The sequence below is a fragment of the Bombus huntii genome, chromosome 13 (assembly GCF_024542735.1).
Source record: "Bombus huntii isolate Logan2020A chromosome 13, iyBomHunt1.1, whole genome shotgun sequence".
NCBI classification, from domain to species: domain Eukaryota; kingdom Metazoa; phylum Arthropoda; class Insecta; order Hymenoptera; family Apidae; genus Bombus; species Bombus huntii.
Window position 1 is genome coordinate 9,004,903 of NC_066250.1, and position 16,389 is coordinate 9,021,291.

A 16,389-nucleotide genomic window follows, 5' to 3' on the forward strand; every position below is an offset into this window, starting at 1 on the left:
TTCTGCTACTTCTTCCTGCATTTTCGGAAACGGAATCGAGCGTAATCTAAAAGTGGTTACTCGCGAGATAATACATACGATGTGGAATTATTAGATGCAGAACAAAACCGGCTAATAAATATCCGATATGTAATCATGGACATCCCCATTGTGGACTGGAAAATGAAACAGTGGCAAATGGAAACTTGGAGTCAAGTATTATTAGCAGAACTATACCGCTGGCTGTCCACCTAGGTTGAAACCAATTTCCTGAATATATAACCTGTCACGTTATTTTACCGAGAAGTATCCTATGATACTGAAACGTGATATGATTTTGTGATTGCATTCTGATGCAACATGAATTGTTAATTGTACCACATCATAATTTATTGGCAATTTAACACGTATTTTAGTCGGCTTCTCCACTTATACATTATTGTTAATACTGACATTCAATTATCTAATCCAATAATAGTATATTATTTTAAATATATAATATTCAATGCGGTTTGCTTTAATTATAAACGATATATGAAGACACCTCGTTATTGTCTAATAGTTATAATTAATTTGATGTTTCCTTAAACAAAATTATAATTACAGATGTATTATCTACTTTTTCTAGATAGATATCATAAAAAATGTGTAAACAAATAAAACACACCGCATATAGCAGACAATATCTTATGCGCGTTAATTCGAAATCCATTTTAATGACCCTTCCCTTCCACCCATAAATTAACTTTTTTGCTGTATGAAGAAAGTATTCAGAAACAAAAGTAATAGTTCTTGCAGAGGTCAGGAATAAATCAAGACCGAATCATTTTTTGTTCTGTGAGAAGCTAGAGGAAAATAATACCGCAATTAGTTCCAACGATTAATGAACATGCTTTAAGGTCTCGATATAAATTCTCTCCTTAAAATCCGGCGAGTCGATGCCGTGTAACTTTAATTTTTTAGCGCGATAGTTGATCGGTACATATGTTTTATATTCTGCTTGTAGTCGTTTATTATTGCAGATTTAGCCGGTCCCAGATTTTATTAATATAAGGGCTACGAAGGAAAATCACAAATAAATATTCAAGGAAATATAAACGAATTTATAGAAAGCCAATTTATAATAATATTATAACAACTTAATTAAATTGCTTAAGAATTTGATAATTATTAAAGATCTGTAGATACTACTGAGAACAAATTTTTACATCGAAATATTTATAACATAATAATTACAATTGAAATTAAATGTTTTAAGAACTAAATAAAATGTTACAGATACGAATGACTATATTGTTCAGCAATATGTTAATTACCAGATGTTCTTAAAAGGTTCAGAAAATACAAGTTAAAAGTATCTATTTTTCCACGTTCCGAATGTTTTTCTGCGATAATTGGAATAATACATGATTGCTTATATATATTTCGTAATGAACGTGATGAGAAAAGATAGAAATCTCCTTAATAAGAATCTTACATCATAATCCCGTTTATACGGAGATTAATATACGCATCTAAAAAGCAAAATAATTGTACTATAACTATTATTATAATTAATAAATTAACTATTGTTACGGGTATTGTTATATTATTGTCATATCGTGCTTCGCAATTATACTTTTGAAAATTATAAAATAACTATAATATCAAGCGAAACATGATATTTCTTACGATCAATGAAGATAATTAACTGCATCATTTGGCCTTGCTACGGTCATTTAAATTTTTATGCTGATAACTCTGGATTATTTAAGTGTAAAAATGAAGATATTGTAACACGCACTCTGTCGTTCGTTATCAGCTATTTGACGAAGGAATTATGTCATATAATTCCAAAAAAACAATTATAAATCAATAAAAATTGATAAAGCATGGATTTGACACAAGAATATAGAATAAACGATTAACGACGAACCGTGTTCTCTTGAGATTCGAAACGTTACGCGGTGAGTACATTAAGGAATTGGGAACGTCGAATATCGGTACTCGATATTTCCATTCGCTCCCAGCTCTTTCGGATCTTCATGTGTGAAAATATTCGATGTTATTAAAATTCCTTTTTTTTAAATAGCAAGATTAGGATAATTCAAGAATTGGAATAATTTTTTAAACATTCTGAGAAATTTTGCAAATAAATTGTTATGACTATTTGTATTTAATTAATTGCGTCTGATTCAAAGCTATATTGTACGATTATACTGCCTGCAGTGAATCTTCTAGAATTTTCTTTTAGAATCTCTTTTAGAATCTTTTTTAGAACTATAAGATTAGAACAATGTGGAACTTCGAATATATTTAGGAATTTTCCAAGAAATTTTGCAAATAAGCTATTAAACTATTATTGCAGATAATCCTCGTGTAACTGGTTACGTGCAATTCAAAACCATATGTACTGTTTACAGTGTACTTATCTATTAAGAAGTCTATCTAAATCTATTAAGATATCTGTTAAGAATACAACACTTTATTTGATAAACCATGTGTCATTTGGCAATAACGTCAACGTCAATATTAGACAAAAGATGATACAATTGAGCCTTGAACAAGAATATTTGAACAATAGGAAAATGAATTCAATTATACGAGGATTTCTCCTTTAAAAAATTTCGGGAGCAAACTCATGCTTTCGAATTGGTCGATTCAAACATATGTATAACCGAGGAACCAAATACGTTGAGCTCCCCTTCCAAATCGAATTTTCCTCGCATCTATAAGGAAATCGCAAAAAATGGCGAATCCCCGGATCAAATACGAGATGTAACAATCGACCGTGTGTTTGGAATACAGATAGCCGCGGTTCGACTCAATAAGCATCGAAATCCCTACTCAAATAGCTGTTCTCTCGCTGTGAAAAGATGTTGAGGTGGGGCGGAACAGGATGAAGGTTTGACCGCGAGGTTTCGTGTTCGATCAGTGTTATTTCACTCGTTGCGCACCTGCGAGCGATTTGCGGCGCGATTTCGGATAAAAGAAAGGAAAAATAGAGCAAGTTGAAGTGGTAGAGACGTATCAAGGGTTTAAAGAAAAAATAATCATCGATTCAACTTCAAAGGTAAGATACGTAGAATAATTATTGACGAAATGAAGCTTGTTTCTAACATTAGAACGATTAAACTTGTCAAAATGACAGATTCCGGATTCTTTGTTTCAGCGATTACTAAAAATATTAATCGTGAATTTTTATCAAAATTAGTGTAGACTTTAATTGAACTTTCATTGAATCCACTTTTTTTTACTACACCACTCTTTATTATAATTATGTATGTATAATATATATTGTAATATAAAATTATGTAAGCTAGATTTCGTGTTAGAAACATTTGTTTAAATAGTTTTAAAGTGCTGAAGTATAATAATACTTACTAACTTTTGTAGTAAAGTAATGGGATGAATCACTTTTAAAAATGCGTATATTATTTAATTAACTTAACTCATTAAATTTGTTTTAATATCGCAATTATATTCTACTTAACGTGAAATTATGTGATTGCAATTATAAATTATAAAACTGAAAAAGAACATGCAATGTACAAATTGTCATCTAGTCAATCCAGCAATATTACAAGTATTATAGTACAAACTAGTCCAACCGTTGCATCTCTACTCAAATTATCCTTTTCCAAGCGAAATCCTCAAAAGAGAAGCAAAACGAAACGAAAATCGCAGACCTCACATATCCATGACTAAAATTATTAAATTACATCTTGATGGGAACGAAACTCAGTCTCTATGACGTGGGGTTATATCCTAATAATCCGAAATGCAATATTTTCCCTGATTTGCAATTAAATAGTTAGCATTCATTTCAGTTAGCAATTTCATTCAATTCTATGCCTAATTGCAAGAAATATTAAAATTGTCTGTTATTGCTACCTACGAAATCCTTTCTCTTCTGAATGAAACCAACTAAGCTTTCAATTTAATTAATTCGTAATTAATAAAGTAGTATTTTAACCCTACTGAATCGTAAACTTTTGTAGTGCCCTTTTAATGTAATTTATGAACCATAGTTATAACATCATAATATTATTTATTGCAATTATTTTATAATTGGAAAATATAAGGAAAGCAGACCTGAATTGTATTTTTCTTATATTTTAAGCGAAACGCTGGTAGATGCACTGTAATTATTTTGTAATTAACAGGGTACGTTTCCAAATAACAAACTTGCTACATATATACGTATGAATTTTTTCTTTTGTTTTCCTCTAAACAAAATAATTAATTTGTAATTAACAGAACGTACATTCAGACATTAGAAGTAAGAAAATGAAATAATAACGTAAAAGAAAAACTTGAATGTACTTTTTCTCAATGAAACTTGGTAAATTTTATGGTGTAATTATCTCGCAATTAAAACAGTAGGTATATATGTATATGTATATTTCAGCGTTAGGAATAGGATAAATTTCTTCTGGATGCGAAATCCAATAGCTTTTGTGGTGCAATTATTCTCTGAATTTTATATTAATACATGAAAAACATGAAAACAAGACATGAAAAAAAATATGGCGGTTATAGAAAAGATTTTTTATTGTACTGTCTTTTTATGATTGAATCTTAATATTTTAATATAAAATTGTTAAAAGTGGGAAAAACCTCTTAATTTTCAAAGATGTGACTGCCAAATTTTTATATAAGTGTAATATGTAACTGTTAAGAATTTTTATAGAATTTTATTTTTCTCTTAATATTTTTGATATTTTATTATTACGAACAACATTCTTTAAATTATAAAGAGGATAGAAAAATAAATGTTGAACGTCAAAAACAAATAATAGTACAATTTCAGTAACAAGAAAACTAATTGGCAACGTACTGGTCTCTAAAACTGTTCTTTTATCAAAAATGGAAAATGTGATTTATTGTTTTCTTCCTCTGAGGTTCCATATAATGTATTGAATGTGTATTCGACTGAGTTTCGATCCTGTCACTGAACAAAGTAATTAACCACGTATCTGCTTTACCGTATATGTCATTACTCTGCCTCATTCGGCATTAATTGCGAATTGAAATTCGTGTCAACTTCCAACAATTGCCAATTCGATGGAAAAACGTTGTGACAAACATAGAAGCCACCGGTTTTCCGTTTAGAATAACATCATCCAGTCCTCGAAGGGAAAATTATTGAAAAATTGTCGTGGCAGCGTACTACATGAATTCGTCGCTCGGGAAATATTCTGCTCTCGAGGAAATTTCATCTGACGCGACAGATATCGTCATGCACCTGACGTTTCTGTTTGTAATCCTAGTATCGATCCCAATGTCGTGTCGTTTCTATACAGAATCATGAACAATACCATAAGAGACACTACGCATTATTCGTTACAAAATTATGCAAGATTTCATAAAGTCAATTGGAATAAATTAACCGTGTAATTATTGTCGATTAGGTGTGGTATATAATAATTGGCTGATATTTCCGAAAGCAATTAAGTCTATGAAACGTGATATCGTGTCTGAAGAATGTTAAGTATGTTAATGTAAGAAAAATATAATTACATGATTCTACTAGATCGTATGGAGCGAAGAATGTAGACGTGGATGGCTGTTCCAGGACATCCTAATTAATTTATGTGATACTAATTAGGTTGATAGTAATTAAGGAAACTTGAAAATATTGTACATAGTGTGGTTTAATTGCAAAATTATGAAGAGAAGCCAAAATTTCAATTTCCTTTTCCTAAAATTTCTATCGCAACAAATTCCACTGCTTCTACAATAACTTTCAACTCTCCGAGAAACCACATTACTTACAGGATGGTTCAAACGCTACAGACTTATGATTTAAAAAAGGCGTGACGTTTGGCGTGAAAGAATGTCGAAGTTCTGGAAATTCCAGGTTACACGAAATACATCTCGTGGCACGAATGTAAATCACTGTTTACTGTTAATTAAAGCCTTGAAATTCGAGGATCGCCGACTCCTGGATTAAAGCATAAATTTGATACGGTCACAGAAGCTGGTGCACGTTGTTTCTGTGGCGATTCGTTCGGATTACAATTTCGAAACGTTAAGAGGCAGAAATAGTCCCGAGTTTGAAATAAATCTGAATGTTAAGTCGTACTCTCGTAGGAATAATGTGGTAATCGATCGGTAAATTAACTCCAACTCTAACGACTACGATCCTGTTTTAATGCCGCGGCGTTTTACTCAGCGGCAACTAGTTGATTTCTTTCCGATGGATTTTTTACATTCCTCTGTTTAAATCGAAAGGATAGTAAGAATGATTTTATAGTGATTTAAATAATTGAAGATTACGGGAAAAATGTGATAAGTGCATTCTTGTTGATCTCATTATTTTTGTTTTACTTAATAATTAAGTAGAAAAGTGATATGATATAATTGAAAATAAAAAACTTGTTAGGCTTGAAGATGTAAGTCTAAAACTAGCTGATGAGTTGACGAATTACGTTGACGAATATAATGTAATTATACAGATCGTTTAATATTATCACAAGCAAAACATTGAAAATTTTAGAGAGTATGAAAAACTGCGTGATTGAAGCAACATATAACATATGTAGATGAATTCTCCAATTTTATACAATATACGATATTTGATTTCATATTTTGGACAAAACCCGTGTCTTTGAAATTAAATTCCGTAATCATCTGATTAACAGTACGTTCTAGAAATATTAATTAAAATGTACAATTCAGACAGTAATACGTTATATTTTACAATAAGAAATATATATATTTATATATAAATATAGAGATATAAAAAATATAAAGCAATGAAGAAAAACGTATCCCAATATTTGATGAATGACAGGAAAATCAAAGAAAAAGACAATTTTGGTAGCATAGGATTGATCGAATAAATTTATTGAGTTTTAGAACTACTTCTTGATAAAAACATTCAAAATCCGATTTATCATATTTTTAAAGTACAATCACTTGGCGTCGCCATCAATACATTACTCGTCTAATTTCTTATGTGCCTATTAAAGCTGTTATAGCCGGTGCCAAATATGATAAGTATGCAAATGCATGAAAATGACGCATACAAATTGTATCATGGGACGTCTATCTTGTGGAACACCACTGTTGCTTTTCGAAATTTCAGCTGCAACGAAGACGTAATCGGATCATGAACCGAGTTGCCAATATACTTAATAGCTTTTCTGTTTCCATGGAACCTAGCTATGTTAATTTTCTTTAATTTTCGATAGCAGAACACACGTATCCAGGGGCTGTAGATGATGGAGTAGCTTCAACGCAGGAAATTAGAAATAATTAGTCAGACCTCTTTGGATAAACCGATTTAGTAACTCGACGTTTCTACTTTTGAGGATTATTTAACGAGACTATTCCTCTAGGGTTCTTTAAGATAATTAATTTCGCAGTTGGAGTTCCTTTATGCGATTAATCGTTCAGTGTTTTGTATAAAAGATTGATAGTAAAAAAGGATGGTAAGGAAAGAGAAGAAAATAGTAACACTTTTTTTCTTCTTTCGGGAAATGGGTTATAGTGTTTTCTTTTTGCTGTTAATATTAAAGTCAAGAGTATTTCGGCTCCCAGTGCTATTAACCCTTAGTGTACTAGGATAGTAGTGATCGATAACACTTACCTACAGGGGTGCTTAAAGAGCCACATGATCCTTTTTAATAATGCATCATTTCTTATTATCGTATTTTTCTCATAAGAATGTTCTTGGGAGTCTTTTTGCTATGATAATTACCAAAGAAGTCCATTTTCTGTACCACCCTGATTTTTATATCTACTTGTTATATCTGTGCATTTGTTTAAATAACTGTTGTAAAATCAACCTTTATTATTCTATCAAAGTCTCTCAAACGTATAGGATTTTACACTTCCGCTTGGATTCATTAATACGCCAACAACAATTCTTTTAAGCAGGGTGGATATTAGAATCCTTGACCGACTCCACATTTACTCCATGACATACTAATTATAATGTTTAATTAAGGACCAAGCAATGGTTTATCATAATTCAATTTCTTGAAATTTAGAATCTATTTAACATATCTTAAAATTTAGTAAAATTGTAGAATCAAGATGGAAAAGTAATAGCAAAAAAAAAAAAGAAAGAAATGTTTAAAAAAAGCAGAATTTGGCAATGTATATTAATCGGAAAATATTACGAGGAGGTGTTGCGTTAATGCAACGCTGGCCTTTAGTAGATTAATATCAGTCAATAATTTATGGTAATGAAAACTATCTTCTTATATCTTCTTCTTGTAGCTTCCCCTTATATCTTTATTCTCAAAGTTGATGAATCAAAGTAATCATTCTAAAGTCAACAAAGTTCCTACGTGATTCTACACATGCATTAAGAATTATTCCTCTCAAACATTCACAATTCACGCAATCGTTTTACAATCTCCTATACGAATCCATGGTAACCGGTTGCAGCACCGTAATTGTAAGGTCGTATGATAGGTAGCTAGCCAGGCGTATATTAGTGGAATTGAAAATGTATCCAGTTCCAGAACGAACCTCGTGAAAGGAGCAACGAATAAAGATCTTCAAGGACGTGTTGTTTGTTGAAACAATCGTACGTCTCGATATCAATCATACACAATCGATACTGATCATCTATTCGTGTTTAAGTTCGAAGTGAATGTCGATATTGTCTAATTTTATTTTTTTGAAAGTATTGTTAGTCCAAGGTTGCACTGATTCTTAATTTTCATCATATTAGTCGCGGCTTTAACCTTGACTAATTTTCGATTATATTTGAACAAGGAAACGTGTGTTTGTGGCTTTATTTCATGCTACTAGATAAGTTTATTTATAGTTTGAGATTTCTGCCGAGTTTTTATAGTTGGCCATATATGAAGAAAAATCGTTTTTGGAATTTTTCTTATGTACGCTGTATGAAAAGAGATTGTTTAGTTAGAGACGAGTTTGAATAATCCTTTTAATTTTTTATTAGAGTATAGTTTAAAAAATAGTACGGAAACAAACTTTTCAACCTTTTTTATTTTCATTGAATTGATTTTAATTTTATTGATTTTTATTTTTTGTTGATTGATAAGTTTAAAATATTTTATTTATTTCTATTATTAATTAAAATATAGTTAGAATATATTTTCTAAATGAATAGTTATTGTATTAAGTGAATAATAGCAAATAGATCCAGACTGCTAGTCATACATGCGAGCTAACCGGAGAACGCGATAGAACGTTGATAATGCAAACCTTTATTTAAATTATCTATTAATCGATTACAAATGAAAATATCCTACAGTTATGCAATTTTTCTTAAAATCCTAGTTTTTCCTGCAACCGCTAACCTTGAGATCACCATCTTGAGCTGCGTAAATCGTGTAACTTGTCTCAATCGTCCATGTGTCGATATAAATATTCATATTCAACGGTTTGAATGTTGCAATATCGAAACAGACATATGTGCATTCCTCTTCTCGACATTTATCCTATCCTCGAGATTCCATATTAAAAATTGTTCGTAGCTGGATCGAATATTTTAGCATACTTTAAACATCCATTTCATGGAAATTTTATTGCTCTAATATCGATTCTGTTCTCCTAGTTTAATACAAATTTATTGTGTTTTATTCTTGACTTCTGAGTTGGTTGGAATACTAAATAGTATTTATGGTATTGCTCATGAAATTTTTATAAAAATTTTGTTAAACGAGTTATTTGTGTTTTAATGTCAATTCTGTTGTAATATATTATATTTGTTTATAATATTAATAGTTGTTGAATATACTGATTCTTAAATCAGTTTGAATACTAAATAAAATTCATAATATTGTTTGTGACATTCTAATACAAATTTTGTTAAGCAGCTTGCACTAAGAATCAATTTTAAGTCTTTGTTTTAGGTATAAAAAACAAAAACGACAGAGTTGAAGAAACTAATAAGATTTATATATACCAAAAATGACTTATAAAGCACTTCAACTATAGGAAAATATACATTATTTTTCAGCAAGTTAACAGAATCTTCCACAAAGTGGTGCCACAGTTGTTATACACGTTTCGTGCTTCTTTCAATAAACTTCATTTCTCTTCCTCCACCTGTGGTACATTTTTCAATGTCTGTACATCGTGCTTTTAACATTCCCCTCTTGATCTCTCTTATCAATCACTGAACGGGAAATTCCACTCCGAAAGCAATCATCAACCAACATCTTATTGAAAATACTTTGAAAAGGTGGGAAAAAGTATCATGTAAACGTCAAAGTGAAGAATGGTGTATTCATCTTGGTTAACTCTCTATCATTCCTCTGTATTCTTAAAATTTCAGAACTGGAATGCTTTAATAGAATATTATAATTCGAGGATACTTTATTTTTGATACTTTCGAACCTCCAGATATTGATTCCAGTGTTTCGTTAAGTTATATAATAACTTATATTTACACGCATGTAAAAATATAAAAAGTATCCGAATAAGATTACGAAATAATATATCGACTCAATTATAAAAATGTCTAATAATTAATAAGATTTAAAAGGATCGTGCATAAAAAATGTTTATCCCATTTTCTTTACAAATAAATTGTAAAATAATATATACATAATAAAGTGTAAAATAAATAATTTCTACGTTTATTTTATATTTTAAAATAAAATACAGTCAACGAAGTTGGCATAGTTCCCAAATTAACATATCTATCTTTGGCCTTTTAATCCTTTAATAAAACCTTAAATCTTAATAAAAGTAAAATCATAAACCCGTAATTTCTTGACGTAATACCTCTGATGGACAAGTTAAACTGTTGTGCGTAAGGTACTAATATCATCATAATGATAGAGTGTGACGTGTGTAGTCATACTAATGTCGGATGGAACTTACCTCATAATAAGAGTCACTCGATCATTCACTAAGATAAATTTACTCCTTCGCCATTCATACTAAACATCGCTGTGTCAATAACTTATACTACCCTTCGTGTCTCGATGCATAGCTATATAACGTATAGCCCGTCAATGGAACGTAAACAGGTTGGTTATCTTGCAGGTTAAATCCATTTCATCATGCCAGTGTGTCATTATCGATAGATAATAGGAAGCTATTGGTCGATAAAATTTACCTTGTCTACGAGACAGGGACGATTGGTCCCGTCTCCATTTATAAACTTCAAATGTAAGATAGATATTTACTCTATTTTACTTTGAGTACTTTATGAGAAAAAAGTCTGTAATATTTTTGTATTAAAAATATTCTAGAAAATAGTATTTAATCATTTTTTAAATTATTAAGGGAACTGAATAAACTCTGCTTTCCGTGGGAACCATTATAGTGCGTTATGTATATTTCAAATTATACAGTTCAAAGGAATCGTTGAACAGAGAAGTAAAATTAGAAATCTTGGAGAATAGTACATTCACAAATTTTCATACTTATTCACTGCTTAAATCTTCTTTCTACTGGAATTTTTAATAAATTTTCATACAGACAGACTTTCAAACTGTAATTAATTAGAAAAGTTCTGTTTCTCGCTACAAAAATGTTCATATTTATAACTATAAAATATAAAAGAGCTATTGTATAAAGGAATAATATTACATGCAAATATAAAAGAGATTTTATTTAAACTTTCATTAAAGAAAACTTCTGTGTTTGAAATTGCTCAGAGGTTACTTTCTCCAATTTGAAACTTTCGTATTACGAAAATTAGATTAATTCTGTTTCTCACTACATTACAAAAGTATCATCTACAGTCATAAGAAACTTATCTAACACAAAAGTGAAATTGAATATTAAATATTCTATCGTTCTTTGAATGAGGATAATTTTCGAACTGAAAGATTTTTAACCTCCAGACTGTTATCTGTCATAATAAAATAATTCTATTTTTAAACTCTGTTCGTCTCGTACCAACAAAAGATATAACAAGTTGGCCAAATATCTTCAATACCACAGGATAAATATTATCCGAAATGAATACAAATGGAAGAAAATTATGATGAAATTTATGCACGTGTTCTCTAATACAAGAAGCACGATTGCGCTCATCGAAGCTCGTAAACTGCGTTAGAACGATTGTAACTTTTTGTTGCAGGCGCCCCAATAAAGGAAACTCACTTTACAAGAAACAACAATTATAAGATCGAAGTTACTTCCCGACCTACCTAATCATTCACTCGTGATTTTGTGAATATCGCTCGAAGATCGTTACCCAATGATCAGAGCTAGACCATTGTGTAATACATAATCGTTCGAAGAGGACCATTGATAACGTCGGACCTTCGCAGTGATATCGCGGTAATATTTCAGTCAAGCTGCCAATAAATTTCATCACTCGCTGTCTGATCGTCGGTGTATCGGTCGATACGTGCCGTTTGCTTGTGGAAGACACATTTTTATGCGGCGTCGCGCGAACGTCGAACGTGATCCTAAAAACGTGTTCAACGCCGGACATTGGCGGAAGGATTTGTCGCGATCGTAATTAAAATCGCGGGAGAAACGTGAAACGAATCATGTCGTTGGATAAAACGGACACGACAGGACAATTTGTGAAAGTACGATCGGAGAGGACTGGCTTTAAACCTATTGAACGATGGCGTATCACGAGGAACGTTCTGATAATTGGAATCGCGTTTATGGTGAACTTCACGGCATTCATGGGGGCGACGAATTTACAGAGCTCGATTAATGCCGATGGATCGTTGGGTACCTTCACGCTGGCGTCAATTTATGGCAGTCTGATCTTCAGCAATATCTTTCTGCCGACTCTGATTATAAGGTAATGTAGTTCCTTATTTTTTTGATAATCAATTATTACAGGGGATGCTTTTAATAACTGAATATTATAATATATTACATTGATCAATTCCAAATATGTACAATGATTTATATTAATATTCGAACACTATTGAATGCGGGACATTATTATTGTATGCATTCGTTTATAATAGTTAACTAGTTAATTTATTTTTAATATATTAAAACAAATATCGAAGTTGGCAAAAGCATACGTTTTAATATATTATGTACTGTATATATTTTTTAAATGAACAGCAATAAGTTAAATAATGCTTAAGTTTCATGGAATGTCCGAATATTAATTGTGAATCACTGTACGTGTACTAAGAAAAAGAGAAAAGATGATCGCGGATTTTTATGCATTTATAGGAAATTTGAAGTAATGTACAGCATGCACATAATGTAAAGAAATATATATATGTCGGGTTCACATTATGATTAGGGTTAGGGGTGTGAAACGAATCTTCATTTGGATTAGACATTGTTGTTATGCAATAGAGAAGATATTTACTAATACAAATATGATTATTACAGAATTTGACAAGTAACCGTGGTAATTAGATACTCGAGATGCTAATGTAGTATCGTGCCTACTTTAATTAGTTTATTAATGATAAGTAGATTGAATAGGTGTTAATTGAACAGAAAATAATGTTCGTTAAACATGAACTAATCGCAGCAAACGTATAATAATCAACACAACTAAGTAATTAATCAACGACTCTCATCAATCTCATCAACGCAATCTGCACTCTTTGACATCTCAACTTGTATTGTTGTTAATTCGTTTATTGTCCCCTAACAACCCCTTGTCTTTTTTCTTAGCCAGGCTCCTCATCCATGATACTACACTAATGGCAATGATCTTAGGTTCGATAACGAATCCGCGGTCAACGGGATAACAAAATGCACTTTCTTCCAAAGTCCAAGCTATACTCATCTTCCTTGTCTACGGTACAAGTATTACTAAACTAAATCTTTGTTAAGACGCTATATAATTCGCTAATGAGACTTCACGAGTGAATGTCTTTCCGTTACGATGATGCTGCAGAGGAAAACTATGATGGGGTGTGTCTAAGGACACGAGATCATCGGATTCGTCGAGGAAAGCCTTCGTTCGGAAAGTGAGAGAAATAGACGTTGCTGTTAATTGGTTAATTTCTATGTTGGTGGTTAGAGAGGTTGCTAGCCGCCCTTGAGAGAAAGTTGCTAGCGGGAAGCGTCGTTCGTGAGAAAACAGATTTCCCGTGTCTTCCCGTAGTAGGTGGTGATTTAGGGACTGTTAGAATAAGGACTGTTTGTCCGTTTAAAGGACCTTAGTTAACAAAATCCTAAGATTTATAGCGGGTCCTCAGGCTAGCTGAACATGTACTGTAAAGATTTTTTTTTATTTACAAGTACTTTACAATCAATTCTCGCATTGAGAATTTTGACCCGTGAGTTTCCTGGAAGCCTTCCATAGTGAGTAGTTGGAGTCAGCTGTGGGAGACAGATTGGCGAGATATTTTTGGAAACAGTCATTTTTATAGTTTTTAATGATTTTGGTTAGATTCCTAGTTGCGTTATTTAGTTTGCGTTTGTCGTCAGGTGTTCTATGGGTCTGCCATACTCTTCTAAGTCTACGTTTTTCTGCGATTTTTTTTAATATATAATGTGTTACTGACAATACTGTGTTACTGACAATACTGTAAAGCTAGGGGCCACGTTCGGCGACTGGCTGTCGTCTTGAGCCCAAGCTCATTATTACAAATCTTGAACAAATACAATCGGATTGAATTACGAAAAATTGCTTAATTACGACTATGGTAGAATCTGGATTAGTGTTAAGGGATTTTCCCAAAATTTCAAAGGGAAGACTCCATTGTCCTTTCATCTCCGACATATATATACAGGGTGGTTGGTAACTGGTGGTACAAGCGGAAAGGGGGTGATTCTACGCGAAAAAAGAAGTCGAAAATATAGAATAAAAATTTTTGTTTAATTTTTTTTTTCTTTTTAATTTTTCCATCGAGACAACGATCTACAATGAGATCCGTTATAACGGGACGTGATAAAGTGCACGCGTACCGAGCGAAAATTCAAAGTCGATTTTCTCGAAAACAAAGCCTCAAACGAAAAATTTTTATTCTATATTTTCGACTTCTTTTTCCGCGTAGAATCACCCCCTTTCCGCTTGTACCACCAGTTACCAACCACTCTGTATATAGAGTATACAAAGTAAATCACTTACAATATTTAGTGAATGAAAGAAATATCTTCCTATTTGAGAATAAATGTTTGTCAAAACATCCACAATTTAATGAAAAGTCACGATTATTCATCTTTCGTTTGTGCGTCAATCAAAGATGTATATGATCTTCTTTTATATTCTTTATATATATCGTGGAATTAAATGCAGGATCTAATAGATAGATTTATTTACAGATCATTTATTAAATCGCAAGATTAAAGCATAATCAAAATTTGTCGAACACTTGAGAATAATTATTTGGAATCCTTTTGTGATTACGAGAAAGAAAGTATATTTAATAATTGTTAGAAGACCACAGAGGAAAAATTTAAGTCACATTTTCTATTTTTTAAAAAAGAGCAATTTGATACTCAAGAACGTCTTTAATTACTTTCATATTATCAAACTTAGGATTTTATTTAATTTCGGGATAAAATATGTGATTTATGATGCTTAAGAACATTTCGAAAACATTATCATATATTATAATGTCAATTCTGCTGTCGACTTCTAGAAAATTTCGTAAATTTATCGTGTAATTTTGAAAGCAATATATTTCAAAATCTAGCAGCCCATTTGTCATTTCCAATATATACATATATTATACGATATATACATATCAATCACCAAGTGATGTTCAAATTAAAAAATTTGCAGGAGTATGCTTTTTCCTGCATCTAATAATTAATTAAAACCTCAGTGAAAAATCATCTGAAATAATTCAGTATAGATTACAGATTGACAATAAAAAATCTACAAAGATATGTATGTCACAGATACTACAATTTTCAAATTTATTGGAAACTTTTAGTAGAAATTATCTTGGAAAACTCGATAAAAATCTCAGATCGGCACTACAAAATTTACAAAGATCTCTTTCATTCTACGCAGAATATTCCATCATAATTCCCAAGAACGAAACCATTCTTAACCCACTTTGAAGACAGTTTTGTAACTAAATCTCCAACAGATACCAGGATTCTCTCAACATTTAAAGTTTCTTCGACAGAAGACTTTAAATCAATAAAGGCGTCTATGTAGAAACCTAATCCAAACCGTGACATAATTAAAAATTATCGATCAACGAAGTTGCAAGAAGATATAGCACCGTCTCAAATTCAATCTCGTAATTTTTCGCGACAATAACAATTTCTAATAACAACGTCGAAGGGTCGTGAAACATTCACCAGATGTTCCATTACGGTGACTGTAATTTCATAACCGAATTTGGTGAATTATATAAAGTAGCTTGAATTGTATCACTTTTGAAACAGAATAGATGCGTGTGTCTTAGCGTTACAGCATATTTAAGAGACATTGCGAATAGTAGCGGCGTTGTTCCGCTTTTCACCTCGGCATTGTCCGAGCGCACATAACTCATTTACTTTAAAAGGATCAAGAGTCGCGACTAAAGGGCGTTCATTCTTTGTGTTTTCTAATGTGCCGCATTGTATTGCGTTTGCAGGCTC

At 31.6% G+C, this 16,389-nt stretch overlaps 1 protein-coding gene across 2 annotated transcripts in view; it reads left to right on the forward strand.

Annotated features, from left to right (window-relative positions):
- The first annotated feature begins 2,866 nt into the window (after positions 1 to 2,866).
- LOC126872364 (UNC93-like protein) overlaps positions 2,867 to 16,389 on the forward strand; it is a 31,881-nt gene continuing 18,358 nt past the window's right edge. For both annotated transcript variants that reach the window (XR_007691954.1, XM_050632241.1), the window contains exons 1-2: positions 2,867 to 3,031; positions 11,987 to 12,670. Coding sequence is in view for 1 of the 2 variants with exons in the window: in XM_050632241.1 (XP_050488198.1) it covers positions 12,405 to 12,670 (266 nt within the window). In the remaining variant the exon portion in view is untranslated. The remainder of the gene's footprint in view (positions 3,032 to 11,986; positions 12,671 to 16,389) is intronic.